Source organism: Planococcus citri, chromosome 2 (genome assembly GCF_950023065.1).
Source record: "Planococcus citri chromosome 2, ihPlaCitr1.1, whole genome shotgun sequence".
NCBI classification, from domain to species: Eukaryota; Metazoa; Arthropoda; class Insecta; order Hemiptera; family Pseudococcidae; genus Planococcus; species Planococcus citri.
Window position 1 is genome coordinate 4919610 of NC_088678.1, and position 21601 is coordinate 4941210.

At 34.9% G+C, this 21601-nt stretch overlaps 1 protein-coding gene across 3 annotated transcripts in view; it reads left to right on the forward strand.

Annotated features, from left to right (window-relative positions):
• The window catches only part of Ypel (Yippee-like), a 97770-nt gene extending 86881 nt beyond the window's left edge, over positions 1–10889 (forward strand). For all 3 annotated transcript variants that reach the window (XM_065348134.1, XM_065348135.1, XM_065348136.1), the window contains one exon: positions 595–10889. In XM_065348134.1, coding sequence (XP_065204206.1) covers positions 595–696 — 102 coding nt within the window. In that variant the 3' untranslated portion in view covers positions 697–10889. The remainder of the gene's footprint in view (positions 1–594) is intronic.
• Positions 10890–21601: the final 10712 nt, after the last annotated feature.

Sequence of the window (21601 nt, forward strand, 5' to 3'; positions counted from 1 at the left end):
GATCGAGTTGACTAAAATTTGGAACGTATTTTCATAAAAATTCTCAGGAAGTAATTTTTCTGTGAAATAATCAAAATTGTAATTGATTATAAATTTTTGCTTCTTGGTCATCTAATGAAAATGATCCAAATCCAAAAATGAAAATTAAAAAAAAAATATTAAAAAATGTTCAATTTGAAAAAAATTGTTTGAGGAAGGGGACAAGTTTCACTTTTTTATTATGCAAGAGGAATGAAAATGGACCGTTAAGAATTAGAAGGTAAAAAAGCGTAGAAGTGGGTGCGCGGGAGAGGTGGTGGGAGGGAAGAAGAAGGCTTCCTGGCAAGACTAGAAAAATTGATATCTGTACATTTTTTTGAAAATTTTTCATTTCTATAGGCAGAGTACTTTTAAATAACCACATTTTAAAGAAAAGCCCTCCCTTCGTCCTCCAAATGATTTTGTAATCTCTCTCGATTCATTTGATCATTCCTGAAACTGCCACATGTTACCCCCAAATAGAATGCAATGAATTCTAATACATAAATAGGTACTTGTACTTGCAAACTGTTGTTACAAATCTCTGACTAATCTTTGACTTTATCTTAACTACAGGAACAAGCATTTGACGCGAGCCAGAAATACAAAGAAGGCAAATACATCATTGAATTGGCACACATGATCAAGGAAAATGGTTGGGATAGTCCTCCAAAGTAACTGGTAATCTTTGCCCACGTGATTGGAATTTGCCAAGTGCTCGCCTCTGCTGTCCTCATCCATCTTCTGTGACTTCTCCAATGGTTAATGCACCCTCGAGAGTAGCACGATGATCGTTAATTTGTGACCAGTCCCTCTGGATAACTGACACGAGCGTGGTATCTCCTCGCATCATGACCATTGCTGACATCGAAACCACCACTTTCATTACTTTGGGCGTAATGTGGATGGCGTTTAAACCGAGTTCAATATTTTTCCATCGTTATGTAAGCTGATAGTGAGCCTGGGCCCTCGTCCATTTTCTTTTTTTTTTTTCGCATTCCAATGCACCCTTTGTTTTTCTTTGTCAAATGATCCTAAAGGATCTGCCATGCCAACGTCTGTTGTTGGAGCAGACTACATCGAATGATTTGATCTTGCGTCCATTGTGAGACGAAAAAGTACAACAATTAGGCGATGCAGATATTCAAGATGGACTCGTGTCTTTCGGGCTAGCTCTCCATTCCTGCTATTGCTGTCGCCTCTGTCACCACCGCAGCATCTTCATCATTGGCATCATCATCCTTTACACTAGTACACCGAATGATACACGCTTGCGTTGATCCGAATCTAAGAGTAACAGTTGACCACGTGCTCATCGATGCTGCTGCTGCGGTTCCAATCAAATATATGTTGAGCATGCGGCTGAGCTGCGTTGCTTTGGCCGCAGAAATGCTCAGATCAATATGTGATCATCGTAACGGTACGCACCGTCATCACACAACACTGCCTTCATTTGCAAAATATATACAACATAAGTTCTAAGTCAACGCCATCCTTTGCCGAACCTTCCCCTACCGGAGGTTCGACATTATTGTACTTCTAAAGGGTGAACCGCCACTAAGCCAGAAGTATGTAGATTTTTGACCTTATGTATCTTCTATTACGATAGGCAATTTCCCACCAGATCTCTCCGTTTCACTAATAATTTTTCATGTAGTATCTTTTACCCTACCCTACCTACCACGCTTGGAACTTTCAGCTTGTTTGTTTTATTTTGTTTTTTTTTTCTTCTTCTTCTTCTTCTTCGATGTAATTTGTATTTTGTATTGCGATAAGACGTTGCAAAAATGTCAAAAATAAACTACGGGAAAAATTAGTTATTAGAGCATATAGAGGTAGACTTATATATTTGAATATCATTCGATGGAAATTTTTTCACGTTTATATTAATTCCCTCCTGGACCCATCTCCCCCACCTATGCGTTCCCCAGTCCCTCTTCCTTACCCTTTTTTTTTGAGCTATTTGATACTTCATGTGTTTGTCATCGCGTTGTAGTCAAATCAATGTAGGCAGATGAATCTTTGAAAAATCATTTTTTGGGGGTTGAAGCTTTCTGTTGTTTGAATATTTTATCTATGAGATGAATCATCTCTTGCAGTGTTACTATGATTTTGAAAATGTGCTCTCCCTGATATAGAAACTGGAGTGTTGAGACATTTCTATTCAAAAAAGTTGAATCAGTAATGATTTCTTACTAATTATAAAGGTTCACTGATTGGATTAGTGAATAACTAATCAGTAAATTACTATGGCCTAATTTAACAATTTAATTCAGACTACACCCCTATACCTAAAGAGTAAAGACACAAGAAGTCCAGCTTATTGGAATCGAGTTGTGACGAGATACATTTGATTCTATAAACTGGAGTGTTTTTAAATACTTTTTCAGTTTTTTAGTTGCATTTAGTCCATGTTGTAAGCAAGTTTGCTTATAACACTATTTGGCTTATAGTGTGGAATTTTCTCAGTTCTTTGAATCTAGATATTGGGAGATTTTACTGTAGTGATTCTGTTAATGATCTTGACTAATTGCAGGGATGCTGATGATATTTTCCCTCAAGATAACTGAGTACCTACTTAATTGATTGAAAAAATGAACTATCAGAATTTATCATTATCGGAATAAAAATAACTTGTGATCTTTTTTGCAAGAATTGCTGAGGTAAATGCAATAAAACAGACACTGCGCATGTCAAAACTGTGGGAGGAGCTTAATCCGAAAACACAACAACCTCCCTCCATCAAATTCCATCTATAACAATCGAGGAATGCAAAAGCCGTGAACTCAAGATATTTGATGTCCCACCAAATGAGCAGGAAGTCTTTATCGATAATAATGGCTATGCCAGAGTTAAGGCCGACGGCGCCTGTTCCAAAAATGGCTCACTCGAAGCCATCACTGGAATAGGAATTTGTTTTAAACTGGGTTCACCTGCTAACATATCAGATAGGATAGTAAGCATTGAATTCCATAATGGACAATAGTGATCCTTGCGGAAAAGATCTCAAGTTGTTAGTGTTGCAATATCTTGATAATTGTGATAATTTGAAACAATCAACTAACAATCGAAAATACAGTGCAAGGTGCCCGCATAGCACAAGCGATATTAAAGTTGATGGAAAAGACGAAATCTCTAATCCATCACTTGTTGACCCTCAAAATCGACTGTCGTCTCCCTTCATTTTTTGTCTCGACAAGGTCTCGACATTGGTGTCATGTTTTTGAGTCTGAAAAAAGCAAATTTTGATTGAAAAATGTGCGAAATGTGCCCAAAACTCTTTTTTTGATTCAAGTAAAATTATTCTCAAAAATATTTCACCCTAAAAAAATTATTTGAAAGAAAAAAGTTGCCCTGGGTAGGGATCCAACCTAGGTTGCCATTCACTTCTGTCACATTCTCTAACCACTAGACCATTGCTGCTGTTGAGTGGAGAGGCCTTAAAAGAATATTCAGTCCATCATATTCTGGACTTGGAAAATTTTTCTTATTGTATTGTCGACTCAGACATCGACAAATGAGTTGGCAACACTTCAAAATTTCTGAAAATATTTTATAGATCTTGTAATCAACATTAACTTCCTCATCAATATTAACCAGATGGTTGATGTTGATCACAAAATCTACAGAAGTATCTACTTGATGACGACATTTTGTAGATACCTTTGTAGACCGTATAATCGATATAAAAATTCAGGTTGTCTTGCCAATGCCAAAGTTGATGACAATTAGATCAACAAAAGTAACTACACAAGATTAAAATTTTGTAGATGCTTTTGTCGATCTTATAGTCGATATTGACTTTGGATTGACAAAACAACCCAAATTTCAATATTGATCATGGGTCTACAGAGGTATCCACAATATATCAAAATCTTGCACATGACTGTAGATACAAATGTAGACAGCAATGACAACTATCAGCATTTTCATCATACTTTTTGAAAATAGAGTACATTTTTAATCAATTATCTTAAATGTAGTTAAATTAACCCCTTTGTGGATAATGTTCCGACTTTTTTTAATCAACAATCATTTAAAATCATGTCAATGTTTTTGTCGAGGCCACTGACAATCTTGTCAGTGCTAGCGGGTGCTTACTATTATCACAGTTAATGTTTTCAATCGCTTAATGTTATTAAAATCATTTGGTCCCAATCTTTTATATCTAATTACGTAGAAATTCCATCAGTTAATTCAATCTGACTCTAACCCTGTTGACAAGAAATATGGGTTTTAGTCTCACTTTTCAGCTATTACGCCCACGATTTTTCAAATCAGCTCCCTTTTTTCAAATCCTCTGTTACTCTATTCTACCTGAAACTGGTTTTGTTGAAGTAGACCATGTTTTATTACTGCATCTGCACCGTGTTTATTCCATCTCACACTCCAGGGGGTCTTTCATAAAAGCAATTAAGCACTGTCCCTATTGACAAGAAGTGACCGAGTAACACCACACTTTTTGTCAATAGGGGTGTTTATGTGGTTATGCCGGGCATAAATGCACCAACAAATGCGGTCTCACTTCTACGCGTGTAACCACGTTTTTCTTGTCAATAGGGGAGCATCAGATAATGTTATCATTTTTAACTGATTTTAATGGGGTTTCTCGTGTTTTTATATAATTTTAAAATGTTTTAACACTTTTTCACAATGTTTTTGCGTAACTTTTCTGATTGACATCATTTTAAATACTTTATTCCAATTTTTTAACCAATTTCAAAACTTTATTTCATGGTTTTTATGTCATTTTAACATGTTTTCAACACGTTTTCTTCCAATTTTTGTTGAATTTTGCTAAAATTTGTGATTTTTTCCAACGTTTGTAGATTAGTCAAAATTGAACGCCGCAATTCTTATAAGTGGGACTCACTATCCAATAACAAAAAATTAAGAAAGTACAGAATACCTGTATCCTTACTCAACATTTTTGGAATACCATATCCAATAACTGTAGGTACCTGATTCTCTGAGAAGAAAATCTATACCCCATGCCCATACTTGGACTCAAAATCATCCAGGTTCAAAGCCCTGATATTACCAATTCAGTAGACCATTTTCACCGATTGGATCAATAATAATAATGATTACTGATTTAGTTGGGAAATATCACTAATTGAATGGGTAATAATCACAAATTTAATTGGTAATTTTCACTGATTGGATCAGTAATGATTGTTCATCAATTCAGTAATTCTCAATGATATGATCAGTGATATAAATAATTCAGTTAATAATCTTTACTGATCAGATCAGTAATGATCAAATATTCAGGCAATTATCAATTCCGTCGATGGAATTAGTAATATTGTGATGAAAATCACTCAAAGTAATCTAACATCTCTAACTCAAAATTTTTTTTTTTTGACTCTTGGCCAATTTTTTTCTATTCTTCAAAATTTCTGCTTGCTCTCTCGATGGAGGTAGATGACTCCGTGTCTGCACTCTTCAAAGCTCATTTTTTAAATTCATCTTCAAAATGATGGTAACACTGCAAATTATGTTCTCACTCCCATAATCAAATTTTTAGTTAACTTAAGCCTTCTGGATGTATTTTTTTTTGAATATATTTTCAGATTTTGACTTTAAGGTGTAAAAATAGTTCAGAACTATATTTCATTCCGTTTTAAATTTCTTACAACTTTGAAACAACTGTTTTTTTCTAACAGCTTTTAAATTTTTGATAAGTATGAGGTGATGAGGGATTTTTTGAAAGACTGTGATTGATTTGACCTGAGAAATTCTTAAAGATGATGCGAATTTGTATTGAACTCATTTTACTCTATAATCAACCCCAAAATGCCAATGCTCGAGTAACAGGGCAGAAGTAAGAAAAATCTTCCACATTTACAATCATCTCCCAAAAAATTTTCAGCTTCTGATTTTTATACTTATACATTTTGATACAAATTTGCCTACAACGAAAGCCAAAAAAAAAAAGAAAAAAAAGTGTAATTGTGTGTACTTAAAGTAGTAATATTTTTTTATACTGCTTATTATTATCATTTATTATTATTACGTTCGTAATGATTTTTTAAAAATATTTTTTCTATTTTCCTTTTTTTTATTTATTAAATTAATTAACTGTTATTTATGTAAAACGTCGTGTACCTTTTCATTTGTAAATATTTAATACCTACCTACCTAAGTACCTACCGAAGTAGTGTCGACGAAAGGTTTGAGAAACCGTCTGTAATGTTTTTCTTTCAATGCAAAGTAAAAAAAAAAAAATTACCTATATAATAATATTCTATTATAATACAAAATCGAAAACAAACAAAAAAAAAAGGAAACGGTAATGAATAAGTTTAACTTAAATTTAAGTATTCGTCGCTATAAGTGGTTATATGTGTGCTGTGATAAGTGTAGTTAAGTACCTATTTTGTAAAATAGTTTAATGCTTGGAGAACTTATAAGTGATCTTTGTTTCTTTTTCCTTTTTTTTTTTCTAGATTCGTTTGTATTTTACGTACCTAAATAAATTTTTTTCTCTTTTTCTAATTTTAACAACGTAAGTGGGGTTTTCAAGCATCGCATCGCGTCGCGCTTTTTCATTTCAAGTTTTACCGACTTTTGTGTTTTTTTTTTGTTTTGTTTTTACCTCACCACGTCGAAAATTTAATATACCTAGTTAGCTACGAGATTTTTTACTTTTTAGAATAGGTGCCTGCTACCATTTTTTTTCTTCTTTTACCCCCCTCAGCCGGTTATATTTTTTTTCTTATTTTTAGTTCCTATTATTTTTTTTTCCAGTATGATAGAACTGTGGTCTGTTTGTTGTTTGTGCTGGTAATTGAGTCGAGATGAAAGTTTGGGTTGTTGCGAGGAGATCGTTTGGGAGGTTTTTCACTTTGTCGTTTTGCCCGTTGTCTTTCATTTTACCTAACTAATTTTTCCTTCTCAAACCTTCTCCTCTTGTGTTTTTTTTTCGTCACTTTTCAACGAGTCTGTTGCAGATTTTCTGGTGTATTGAAATTTGAAGTGTTTGGGATTTTAATTCAAATAATTCACATTTTGATACCTAAGTACTAATAATGACAAATTTTTAAAATTTTGAGTGTTGTCCCTTCCCTGACAAATTAAAAATGAAACCCACATTTTGACCCAGTACCACGAATTTAGATTTTGATTAGCTTTGCTCCTCCTTCCCCTTCTCCTCTTTGAGGGGTTTGGCTTCAAATGATTTCAAAAATGAATTCAGCAACTTTAAAAATTCATATTCAATTGTTTTAAAATTTAAATGTAAGATTTCAATTTTGATTGGATTATGATGAAAGTAAACGAATGTAAGAAGGATAAAGATTGGTGCCCCAAAAAATCGAAATTCGTCATTTTGATTATTTTTGCACGTTTTGAACTATGGTTACTTGGAATATGACATTTTTCAGAAGAATAAAGGTGGGGAGGAGGGTTAAAAATTACTCAAAATTTGGAAAATCGGTGCTTCTGTAAATTTTACTAATTTATTCATCGTGTTGTCTTCTTCGGTCCTGAAAAAAAATGTAATAACAATAAACAGCCTTCAGAAAATAATATCGATTTTGTAGGGCCCAATGAGAGGGGCAGGGGCCTTCATGCGCCTTAAAATATTCTGAAATACTGAAAATTTGTCAAAGTATAAAATTTATGTTGATGACTTTGAATGAATCACGTTTGGATTGTGAAATTTTTGACACGATGGAAGATAGGGGGGGGGGGCTTGAATACTTTTGAAAATTTCGAAAATTTGTGCTTCGGTACTGTGGCCTCAAAAACCAAAAATGTATAGAAAGTGCCCATCAAAAAAGTTCTTTGACTTTACAGGGTCCCATGTGGCAACAGGAGGGGTTCTATGTGCCCCAAAATACTTGAAAACTGTGAACTTTTTTCATGAATTTTAATCATACTTGAAGTGTGAAGGTCTTGACAAAATAGATGGGGGAAGGGGGGGGGTTGAACGCCTCAGAAAATTAAATATTGAAGTCTCAGTAATTTTCACATTCATCATATCGACGTTTTGGCCCTAAAACCAATTTTGACTCTAAAAAGGCACCATTAAAGAGACATATGCCCCCAAATCAACTAAAACTGTACAAATCTGCCGAGTTATAGAGCTTTTTTGATGAGGGGAGGGGGGAGGGGGGTTGAATGCCTCAGAAAATTGAATATTGAAGTCTCAGTAATTTTCATATGCATGTTTTGTCATCGTATCGACTTTTTGGCCCTAAAACCAATTTTGACTCTAAAAAGGGCACCCACAAAAGAGACACATGCCCCCAAATCAACTAAAACTGTACAAATCTACCGAGTTATAGAGCTTTTTTGATGAATTTTAATCACTTTTTCAGCATGAACGTCTTGAAATAATGGGAGGGTGAAAGGGAAGGGGTGAATTGTCCGCAAAATTTTGAAAATCAGTGCCTCGGTGATTTTTACACATTTTGTCATTGCGTTCACTTCTCTCAAAAAGTAATTTTGACTTTGTGAGGTCCGATGAGAAAAATAAAGAGGCTCATATGCCCCACAATTTTCCAAAATATCGAAAACCGACTATTAGAAAAAAAGATTTCACTTTATAGAGTTTCCTGAAATTAGTGGAGGGGAGGGGGAGGGGGGTAAATGTGCATCAAAATTTGGAATTTGGTGGAAATTTCTCTATGTGAGGATTTCAACGAAGCGTTGACTTTTTCTACCCTAAAATTTGATATCACGAATGAGCGAATCTCTCAGACCAATTTTTTCCTCAAACATTAGGGGGAGGGGGGAGTGTTGTGGCCAAAAATTCTGAAAACTGCGATCATTTGCCCAACTAAGAAATCGTTTTGATTTAAGAATTGAAAAAGTATTCGAATTAGATGAATTTTTGGTGGTTTCCGAAAATTGTGGAACCCCCCCCCCCCTTCTGTAGTTCTCTTAGGGTAAAACTTATTCTGTGAGGTTAATTTTTCCAAGATTTCTCTAGTTTTTGAGATTTGAAAATGAATAAAAAAGTACTGCTTTTTCAAATTTTTGGCATTTTACCCTTCTCTTCCCCTCTCCTCTTCCTTGACACTCAAACTTCAAGTTTTCTGTCCGAAAATGAATCTGTTTTTCAAGTTTTTGGATTTTTCGGGGTTCACAACTCCCTCTCTTAGTTCATCTTTTATCCTGAAATTTTCGAGTCTCGTTCCCTCCTCACCTCACTTTACCATTTGCATTAAAAAATGCGTTTCATCTTACGGTTCGAATAAAAATTAGGTTACATTTTTTGATTGGCAGACTCGTTGTGGGTGTTTTTTTTGTCATGTCACGTCATTGATAAAAACCACAAGTCAATGTCTTTCCATAAAGCAGTTTCAAATTGCATTCTCCAGCGGCGAAGTCGTCCTTCGAACTGATTCGTGTGTATGCAATTCTTCCATGTACTCGAATGTAGACCTATCCTCAAACGAAAGAGAAATAGCGGTACCTAGAATTGTGAATAGTGATGGACGGATGTTGAAAAATTATTGTATATACTCGTATTTTTGACGAGCACCGAACATCGTTTTGACTCGAGCGTTGGCGGGAGGTCAGTTCAGTCAGTTGTTAATGAAATTAAAATAGCATTTATTCGTCGTCGTGTACTCGTGTATGTACTTGGGATTTGGGCTTAGGAGGGGGCTACGTCATCATCGATGGCGTTAACTATAGTGTAACAAAATCCCGTTATTTCTGGTACCGAGACTTAGGAGAAGAGATGGTTGAGTTGATTTGTGAGGAGTCGGCTGGTCTGCGACGACGACGAGGGAGTCTTACCTAGTATTCCAGCGAGTTGAAGGAAGAAGAGGAGAGAAGCTCGTATCATTGAATACGATTCGTAAAGCTGAGCTGGGTCTTCAAGGACGAAATTGTACACGAATGGCGGACTAGTTGCTGTAGTAAAATTTACGGTTAGGTTATGATTCTCCTAACTGAGAGAGAATTTCAATGTACATAAAAGGTGAAGGACCTCGTCTTTTTTAATTACCAGTACATTTTGCCAAAGTTGTAACGTATGAAAGAGAACCACGGTTTTATGACCTGTTGATGAACGAGCTGTTTATTATTATTTTTTTTTGTTAAATTTCCGTTCGAGTTGAAAATTTATTTCGTATATAAATTCGTATTATAGCAATATATAGGATACTTACCAATCACGTGTACTTATTGGTTGAAATGAAAAAAAATCGCAGCTTCCAGCTTTCCGCTGACTGGTGTACCTTAATTCTAGTCTATTTATAATTTTTTTTGCGTTTTTTTTTCTATTTGTTTATTTTCTCGATCCCTTTTTTTTTTAATCATCTATTATACTGTTCAATGTGTACCTGTGTACCTGGTCAATATTTATACAACGATATGTAGGCGCCTTTTACTCGTACCTATATTTGATGTGCAACACGAATCTAATAATTTTCTGATCTCGTAAAAATGTCCTATACTTATTACTATACGTACTCGTATTTCATAATGGTCTCTTTCCGCCTCTCTCTCTCTCTCTGTTTCTCTGTGTGTGTTTCTCTTGTCTCTCTCTGGGGAGAGACTTTCATAGTGTTCGAAAAACAACAACAACAACAACGACGACGACAATGATTCGTAAAAGCATTCGAGCAATAATTCAGATAAGAAGAAATTAATTTTCGAACCGTTATCTCGGATGTTGTAATCCATAACACACCGTTCATTTCATATACGCGTACAATAGTAATTTACTGTATAGATTTTAATGTTTATGTACGAGTAGTTCGAAAATAGTACTATACCTACCTATATTACTATATGTATGTACGATGATAAAATTCGTGTTTTTTCTTTTTATTATTGTTGACGTGTGTACTCTGTATATTATTCGTATGTATATGACGTTTGACAATACAACACCCACTGAAATGTAATTTGTTTTGTTTTTTTGTTGTTTTTTTTCTTTTTGTATTTTGTTGTGATCGGAGATTTATTTATTTAAGGTAAAGTGCCCAAATTCCACCCAGTGCCTAATTCCAACCACTTTCAATTTCTCGTCCGTTGATAACGCTACCTAGCGGGTGTTTGTGAAATTATGTTGCTAAAGTTATTAAATGATGACGTACAAAACACCAGCACCTGAAAGCCAAATGGAAAAAAATCATCGCCGAAAAACCACATCTCAAAATTGTTGGTTGCAAGGAAGCTCGGAGAAAAATACGGATGGAATTTTTTTAACGAAGTTTTTCGTCAAGTTTGATGAATATATCTTGAAAGTAGATAGTTTTCAACATATGTGCGGTATTCATTTGTAGGAACCACTCACGGAAGGCCCATTAATTTCACAATTTTCAAATCTCTGTGGGGGTCCTAATTCCAACCACCAGCAAGTACAACATGATAATTCATTTTCAAAAATTTTTAATACCTAGTAAATTAGTGGTAGGTAGGAGAAAAGAGCTGCCGTCATCATTGTTGAGTGAAATTAAGGCCTTTGAGGGGAAAAATATCGTCAGATACACCTCTTTTTACATAATGAATTTTTGAGTCTTTAAATTCAGGTATGATGGAGAATCTTGAAATTTTGTTTTTTACTGCCCTCAAATTTGCAAATCTCGGCATGTGACACTTTAATAATAAATGAAGATTTAATTACTTTTGTATTTTAATCAATAAACTTTGTATTTTTTGCAATTTACGCTACTTTTTTTCATAGTAAAAGTAGGTGGTTGGAATTAGGGACCCAAAAATGAAAATTTGCGATTTGACACTTTTCACTAAAGTTCATTTTTTTTTTTCCTGGGGATGGTTTTTCCACTAGGTGACAATGCCAAATGAATTTTGAATAGTTACTTTATCAAATGGTTACGCAACTTTTAAAAAAAATTCAAATTGAGATATCCGAAAATGCATTTAAAAAAAAGTGGTTGGAATTAGGGCACTTTACCCTCGAAGTGCTATTAGCCTAGTTTTTTGAGCAGTCACGATTCAAGTTCGAATAGAGTCCTTTGGGAATGGGAATTTCAATTCTATGATACACCTATTTGAAAATAGGTAGGTACTTATTGGATGGATTCATTTAGAGGAATTTCGAAGTAAAAGGTTTGGTAATGAATTATTTGGCGGACTGGGTTGGTTGTTGGGCCCTAGCGGATGCACCGACGCGACTGGCACCCTCAAAATGTTACCCCCTGCCCCTTAGAATCTTTTCTTACTGTTTTTTCACCGGTTCAGACACTTGAATGCAAGTTGCACAATGCACATGCATTTTTTTTTCAATTTTTTTTTATTCACTTTTGCGAAAATAAGTCGATCTGATATGAAAAAAACTGGAGTTTTTGTGGTGGGAGGGGGGGGGGAGTTGACTGAAAATTTTGTCGACTGACGTGAGAAAAAAAATACCAATTTACCGAATAAAATGACGAGTTTTTAAGATCTAATGATGATGATTTGCCAATTGAAATAAAATACTCACATTAAGACGTATGAGTTCATTAAGAAATTTGTTATTTTCATTTTTGAATTTATAGAAGTTTCAAACTGGATTTTTTTTCTAGTTTGAAGATAAGAATTAGTCCCAGCTAAGCAAGTACAAAAGTTTTCAAAAATTCTGGTTTCGAGAGGTAAAAACAATCTTTTAAAAAATTTGTTTATTTCTTTTAGAATTTGAATGATGAGTTTTTAAAAATTTTAATTTTGAAAGTGAAAATTAAACAGTCCCGAGTGAAACGAGATTATCCCCCACCCCCCCCCAAAAAACATGATTTTGTAACTGAAAAAGCTCGAAAAATTAACCAAAAAGTGATTGAAGAGTAATTGGAAAATACTTAATTTGAAAAGTAGCCAAAAAAGAGTGCAAAATGCGAGTAAAATATTTTAATACAGAAAAAAAATCACCAAGAAAAAAAAACAAAAAAAGTATTAAGTACTTTTGAAAGTGATTTTTTGACCAGCTTTTTTTCAAAATAAAAATATTCAAAAATAAAAAATTTCTCGTTTGCGAGAAAATTTTTGAAATTTGTGCAAATCGCAGTATTTTATCATGAACTAACCCCGCGAGGGCAAATTTCGCCATTTCTAGCCTTTCTTGGGCCTCCCTTTAATTTTTGGATATTTTTATTTTTGAAAAAAAGCTGGTCAAAAACCCACTCTTGAAGTGTTCGCTCCAGAATGGGGTCAAATGTGAATAAATTCGTTAAACAGGTCGAGTATAACACACAACTCGATTTTTAGCTGCCCAACTTCATATTCACGCCTTCTGGAGCAAATTAGAAATTCTGGAGAAATTTAAAAATAGCGCTGGAGGCTCCAGAATGGCTGGAAATGGCGGAACTCGACCTCAGGGGGTTTGTTGTGTTCGAAATACAGTGATTCGCGCAAATTTCGAAAATTTCCTCGCAAATGGTAAAATTTTGATTTTTTTGGATTTCATGAGAAAAGCTGGTCAAAAACCCACTCTTGAGGTGTTCGCTCCAGAATCGACTGAAATGTGGATAAATTCGTCAAACAGGCCGAGTATAACACCCAACTCGATTTTTAGCTGCCTAACTTCATATTCACGCCTTCTGGAGCAAATTCAAAATTCTGGAGAAATTGAAAAATCGCACTGGAGGCTCCAGAATGGCTGGAAATGGCGAAATTTGGATTTGGGGAGTTAATATCAGTTTTAGGACTTATTTTGGTCATTTTTACTGATCAAGTACCTACTTTTAAAAAAAAACATAAATCACCAAAATAGTTAATTTTGGATTTTCAAAAATTTGTCAAAAATCGAAAAATGAACTTGGGCAGCTGAAAATTTGGATTTGGGGGGTTTAGAACATGCTCTTTCCAAAAATCGCGGTCCCGTTCAAATCGAAGGCGGACACCTCAAGAGGTTCCCTTGTAAATAAAAATTCAAAATTTTCCAAAAAAGACTATTTTAGGAATTTTGTCAAAAAGCGAGGATTTTTTTTACAATTTTTGACTTGGAGCAGGATTTTGACATTTTTAGCAAAAAGAACTGAGTGAGAATTTTTGAAAAAAAGCGATACAAGTACTTTGGCAACGTGAATAAGCTGGGCTTTTAGGTAATTTTGAAGAAAAAAAAATTAAAGCAAGAATTTGATAATTTTTTAAAAAATTGTCAACTTTTGAAAATAAGAAATTGAGTAGGTGGATGTTTTTAAAAAGTGAAATTTTTTACATTGCAACTTACGGCAATTTTGCGTTAAAAATCGAGACCTTTTCAACTGCAGATAAGCTGAAATTTTCAGCAATAGGGAAGACTTTACGACAATTTTTGGGAAAAAATGGAACTTTTTAGAATTCTTCGCAAAAAATCTTTGACAATTTCAAGCAAAAAGCAAGATTGATTATTTTTGAGAAAAAGCACGAATTTTTGGCAATTATTGGCCAAAAAGTGGTACTTTTTCGCAATATTCGTTGAAAATGGGAGATATTTTTTGGTCATTGAAATTTTTTTAGGCAAAAAAGCGATATTTCTAGGTTATAATTTTCGGGAAGATGAATGGATAAGTCTTCTTGAATTTTTTTGCGAAAAAGTGACAATTTTTGAAAAAAAAAACGAGGCTATTTTGGAAAATGTTGACGAAAGATGAGATTTTTAGCTATTTTTGGCTGGAAAGAAGACTTTGACGATTTTGCTTCTCAGCCAGTTGACTTTCGCAAATTATTTACTTACTTGCTGATATTAATTTATTAGCATTTTTTTTCTCTTCAAAATGTACGAACTTAGTTGCTTACAAATTGTCCGAGCACGAGCCCTGAGCGAGAGCAAAAGTTTACAAAAATTTACGTTTAGAGAGAGTAAAAATACTATAAGTATTTTTGGTTCCAACATGGGACCCCTAGCGATCGCCAATCTACATAATAAACCAGTCCACCACTGTATATAGATGCCAATGTTTGTGAACAAATGGATTGGTTTGATATTGCTTCAATTTTTTTTTTTTTTTTTTTTTGAATTTTACCTAGGTAATTGAATGAATTGTACAATACCACATGAGCAAATTGTAATTCAAAATGTTACAAAGTAAGAACACTTACATATCTATATATCACAACAAGTAACCAGCCTATTACAGAATGATTGGAACTAGGTACTTAGAGGTACGAGTATACCTAGGTAGATTTCTAGGTATCTACCAATTTCATCTTTTTGTTGGAAGGAGATGTCGCTTGAAGCTCTGATGACACAACAGGGCGTTCGACATCACATACTTCATGCACAAGATCAAATAAATGAGGACGTGTCAAAATGGCATTTTTCCACGACTGGGTTGATGTGAGATTGGCAGGGCTTGTTTTGATATAAAATGCAACTCGCGTTAGCAATCGTTCCGCCCCATGAAGATCAGCAAAAAATAACAAATCGATCGCGTTCCTTGGCGATAATTCCTTCGATATAATTTCTTGGCAGACTACCCGGAGACCTTCGACTTGATATTTGTCAGCAACTACGAATAACTCTGTCACTGTTTCGCGATTTGGAGTTTTGTCAGCATACATGTACAGTAAAAATTCTTCAAATACTTCAGGACGGATGTCTGATATGTTAACTTCGTTCGATTTATTTTCTTGCATATTGTGTTTGAACATGGCCTCAAAAACGGGGCTACGCGATGCTAAAATACCTTTGAGAGCACCAGGCCCGTAGCCAGGATATTTTTCAGTCAGGGCAGATGGAATTGTAACCAGGGCATGAAAATTTACCAAAACTTATGAGTTGTGGGGGGGGGTCGCAAATTTTGTATTTGGTCAATAATTCAAGCAGTCATAGCTCTTGGAAATCAGTATTTCTAGAGGCATAAAAACAATGGTATTCGAATGATGATTTTTTTTTTTTAAAGTTAAAAATGAAAAGCTAATGGGCCTGAGCAAAGCGAAGGCAAAAGCTCTCGAAAATCACTATTTCGAGAGGTATAAAACAACGTATTTTTGAGTGATGAGTTAGTTATAAAAAAAATTATTATTTATTTATTTATTTTATTTTATTATTTTGCTTAAAAATTTCAAAATTTAAATGATGATTTTTTTGGAAAATTTGAAATCGAAAAAAGAAAAGCAAACGGACCCGAGCGAAGCGAGGGCAAATCCCGAAAATTAGTATTATGAAGGGTATGAAAACAATGTTTTCTTGTATGATATATGAAGAAGTTTAATTATTTTTGTTTCAAAATTTTTAAAAATCTGAATGATTATTTTTTTTTAAATTCTAAACTTGAAAAAGAAAAGCAAACAACCCTAAACGAAGCGAGGCTCAAAAGCAATCAAAAATTCAATCATGTTTTGAGAAATAAAAATAAAAAGTTAATTTATGGAGAGAGAAGTTTATTTTTCTGATTCAAACTTTGAACATTTCTTGAATTTGAACAATACGTAAGTTTTGTACGCGAGAAAATAAGATGCAAATAGCATGAGCGAAGCGAAGGCAAAAGCTATCAAAAATGTGTAATTCAAAATCTAAAAAAGTCGACAAATGAGCCCGTATCATGTCTACAAAATTTGTTCAAAATTCCAGAAAAAGGGGAAAAAATGAAAATTTGAAAAAAAGTAGGACTTTTGGATAAAATTGTTGAAAAATAGGACTTTAGTACCTAGGACTAAAAGGACATTTGAGAAAAAGTTGGACTGTTAGGCAACTTGAATATGCAATCATTTTGAATGCAAAATTGCAAAAAATGGAAAAATGATTTCAAAATTTGTTTGAAAGAGGAGAAATTTGCGAATTCGTCCAGCCAGGGCAAAGCGTTTTGCCAGCCAGGGCGCCGCCCTGGCTGCCCTTATGCTGGCTACGGGCTTGGAGAGCACCGAATTTCTTGCCATCCACCACAAATGTTACATCGACAAAAGTTTGATCACGCAACAAACGTTCTAATCCTGTTGATAGATTATCAGGTACTGTCACTTTCACTTCAGGCCCCTGCCGTGAGTGATTATCGTTGGCAACCATTTCAGTATATTTAAATTCACAGAAAACTGTTACTGTGTCTTCAACAAGGAGGAGTCTCTTCTTCGGAAATGGATAAATAATACCACCTTTTCAACAAAATACGGAAATCCATGTTGATTATTGCTTAATGTGAATTGCGCTTGGGTTCGTTGAATAAGTACTTCATGTCCTGCAGCATCTCGTATACACATTCTCATGTTGACGAATATATCATAGTCATAGATATTGTCTCTGTCAAGGTTCAAAAATAATCCGATAGAATCTACACCTTCATGATCTTGGATGTCAATAGTTAAGTATCATTTATATTCGGGATTTTTTGAGTTAACGAATTCTGACGATCTGAGCGGTTTGTTAACTTTACAGTGATATTCTTTAAAGCCTTTGATCGTCCACAATTGAGGCCACTAGAATCAAATCTCTACTTCTCCATTTTCGAACTTTTTGAGAAAAACGCAAAAAACCTCCCTATCATTTATCGTAACATAAAATACCGAGGTAATATGTCTAATATTTTTGTACCAACAAGAGGATAGTGACCCACATGTTTGTTTTACCCTACGCGTTGCCGTAAGAGTTCCTGGGCAGTTTGAAGTTAGGAGAAGTTAAGTTTTGTCTCCAACCGTACACTTTTTACATCATTTTAGGGCACTTAATCAAAAATTTTCCTAGTAATATGGTGCTAAAAGTTGAAGAAAGCTTGGAAAGTTTGAGAAATTAAAATAATATTGCATTTTTGACCATTCATTTGGAAATTGAAATTATTTTCCTTTTTTTTCAAAGTAAAAAAAAATAATTTTTGTTAATAAAAATGAAAGGTGTTTTTTGGGGGGAAGGGTCCTCACTTGATGAATTTATTCAATTTCAAGCCTAATTTCAAGGCATAACACTAGTGTTTCATTCGAAATCCGCCAGGTTCGTTTGAAAACTCGACTTCTCCATTAAAAAAGTAGAGTTTTGATTCTAACCCCTAACTTTACACGCTGTTTTACCATACTTCCTTGACCGAAATTCAAATGTTGACATTTTCATCAGATGCGGGACATGTTGTAGTATACCAAACCATGCTTAACTCATTTTCGAAAAAAAGTGGAGAAGTAGGCATTTGATTCTATAGGCCTCAATTGTGACGTTTTTCGCCATTCGCCGTTAGTGATACAATGCCAATCCGGAATTGAAGTTTTTTCCCCCTCATGTGTAGGTAATATAACGGAGGCGCTTGACTGGCTCATCTCTGTAGCGGAGTAGGTGTGAAGGTGTGATGATACGTATGTACTTCTGGAATATCTGTAGAACAAAACAAATCAAAAAACTGAATATTTAGTGTGATTCTGACTCACATTATTTTTTCATTGGTCGACGCATGTTTTCGATCAAGTTTTCATGTTTTTGATCAAGTTTTCATGTTTTTGATCAAGTTTTCATCAAAAAACACCAAAAAATAAAATAAAATTGATTTCTGATAAGAAATCTTGAATTCCCATCGGTCGACGCACGTTTTCAACGAATAAAGTTAGTTGGTTTTATCAATGAACCGGTCGACGTCACTCTCAACTCTAAAGCCAACGAGATTCTCAGGTTGATGAGGTAAAGGGTACCCCCCGATAAGATAGGCAAAATGCCCTTAACCTCAGATTTCGATGAAACTCACAGGGTATGTTTAGTACCCCCAAAAAATAATTTTGGGCCCATAGCCCGCTCCCCACCCCACCCTCCTCAGCCAGGGGGGCCAAAAAACGCGTTTTTCAGGGGAAAAATTCTGTATCAGCGCGTAATTAAGATAAATTGATTCTGTAAACGAATATAGTTAGAAGATACATGGGCGTACCTCCCTGAATTTTTTCAGAATTTTTCATCACACGGGGAGAGAAGGGGGGACAAAAGAAAACTTTAAATCGACATTACTCCGGAACGAAAAAACATACCAAAACGATTTTTTCGTCAAATATGTATCTTTAGGTCTACTTTCTATAGAAGTCATCACCCGGCCATTTGGAGTGGTGGGTCAAGCTCAAAAGCTCAAAAAACTCTCAAAAAACCACGTTTTTTGCGTTTTTCTCCAAAAATATGGACAAATGGCGGAAATCTAAGAGAACCAAGTTGTTCAGCGTGAAATTTTACCTCAGAATTGTGTAATTGAAAATTCATTTACACCGCATGATCGTAAAACTACATGCGCAGAAGTATTTGTGCTTACATCAAGATAGCTGAAAGGGTATTCCTGGGTAAAATAGGTGAAATGTCCCTGTCCTCGGATTTCTGAAATTTTGATGAAACATAGTTGGGTACCATTTAAAAAAATGTCGGAGGCAAAAATCCCCCCCCCCCCATCTCCCCTTGCTCATAATAGCGAAAAAAGGGCCTTTTTCGGGGAGAAAAAATCCATGCTTCAACGAGTTTTGACAAAAAAATCTGTATTCACTCAAATTATATGGAGGAGACAGTATAATAAAAGTACCTACATAGGTATTTGAGATTCTGCGCCAATCCATGCTATTGCCATCAAAATCCAAGGCCACTTTTGGGGTTCTACTGAGAAAATTGAAAAGTAAATCTTTTTTTTTTTTGGAGAGGGGGTATTAGTAGTTGGTGTTTTGAAAATATTTTCTTCGCAAAAGTTTCGCTATAATGACGAAAAAATATTGAAAGATAATATATTTCTGAAACTGAGGAAATATTTTGGAACGCAGTGATGACAATATTTTAGGTTTCAAAAAATTGATAAAGATTGGCAAAAATTCCTAAATTTTTGTTGATTTTTCAAAATTGACAAAAACAATTTAAAATAATGGCATAGAATGGACGCAGAATCTAAGATATATTCATTTAGGACTGGGTCGATCGTCATTTTTCTCAAAACAAATTGGGTACAGGGGCTACAGTGAAAAAACCGTGTTTTTTCGAAAATACTCCCACTTAAGGGCACATGTTTTCCCTTTAGGGGCACTTCTGGAGCCAGAATTTTTCTGTACAACTTTCAACTCAAAATGACAGTTTTTGCTAAAATTGGTAAAAATCCAGTTTTTTTTCTTTTTTTGGTGATTTACCCAATCTACTACATAGTACGTAGGTAGGTAATACCTATGTTTTCAATGTACTTGGTAACTCACATAAAAATTTAATCATCGACACCAAAAAGAAACCTTTCTGATAGTTTTGAATTAGATACCATGTACTTGAAAAGTAGGCTACTTGTAATTCAAGAAAACCTTGATTAAGAAGTTGCATGGCGTAAATAGCGCTATAATGAAGCATTTTTCACAAAAACTCTAATTTTTGGGCAACCCCTCTCCCCAATGTGGTCGTTGGGAGGGTCCAACTGCAAATCAAACTTCATATTCATGTTCAGCGAGTTCGGTTCATATGATGATGATACCCATATTGTCTGTCTACTTTCGCCCTAAAATTTGGAGAGGGGGTGCCTATGGCCAAAAAATTGGAGTTTAAGGGTATACTCTGCGGAGAGCATTCTAATTTGACAACCGGTCGAAATATGAAACCGATTTGTTCGTTATTTTCATCATTCGTTCGTAAGACTGCATGTAATCGATTGAACGAATTTAGTCGTGCTTATGTCCCGCGACCCGCTCCCATCTAAACTTCAGACGGGGATTTCTCCGTGAATTTTCAAAATTCTTCCAATTTTTTTCACCAATACTGATTCATCTATGAAATCGAGGGTATGTAGCCATATTTTCTAATTTTGCTTTTACAACAGGGATGTGAGCGTCTAAAGTACCTCCATCCAATTCCCTATTATAGCCATCAAATGTCCTGAATCAAAAGTATCTCGACATACCCTCGCTTTTGAAAGCAAACCCTAGAAAAATCCGTTCTATAGTTTTGGCACAATCCCCGCCCAAAGTTGACCATTTTTCATCAAAAAATTACATAGAATAGCCTTAAAGAAGTTAGTTGGTTTTCTTATTGTTTTTGGAGGCCAGCATCCAAAATTATGGATCGCTTTTTTTGGTGGTGCTGTGACAAAAAAACACAATTTTGAGTGTTTTTTGAGTTTTTGAAGATGGCCTACCTGGAGGGAAAATTTGAAAAAAAAGTACCAATTATAGTGCTCATGCAGATACATTTTTGAAAAAAAAATTGCATGTACTTAAATTAGGTTCGGAGATACGGCGGTTTCAAATTTTCTTTTGTCAATATATCTCCCCTGGGGGGCCCACAATTTTTGAAGAAAATTCAAGTTGCTAGAATCATATCTCCTTCAAGTATTTTGAGTGAATACAGATTTTTTTGTCAAGACTCGTTGAAGCATGGATTTTTTCTCCCCGAAAAAGGCCCTTTTTTCGCTATTATGAGCAAGGGGAGATGGGGGGGGGGGGATTTTTGCCTCCGACATTTTTTTAAATGGTACCCAACTATGTTTCATCAAAATTTCAGAAATCCGAGGACAGGGACATTTCACCTATTTTACCCAGGAATACCCTTTCAGCTATCTTGATGTAAGCACAAATACTTCTGCGCATGTAGTTTTACGATCATGCGGTGTAAATGAATTTTCAATTACACAATTCTGAGGTAAAATTTCACGCTGAACAACTTGGTTCTCTTAGATTTCCGCCATTTGTCCATATTTTTGGAGAAAAACGCAAAAAACGTGGTTTTTTGAGAGTTTTTTGAGCTTTTGAGCTTGACCCACCACTCCAAATGGCCGGGTGATGACTTCTATAGAAA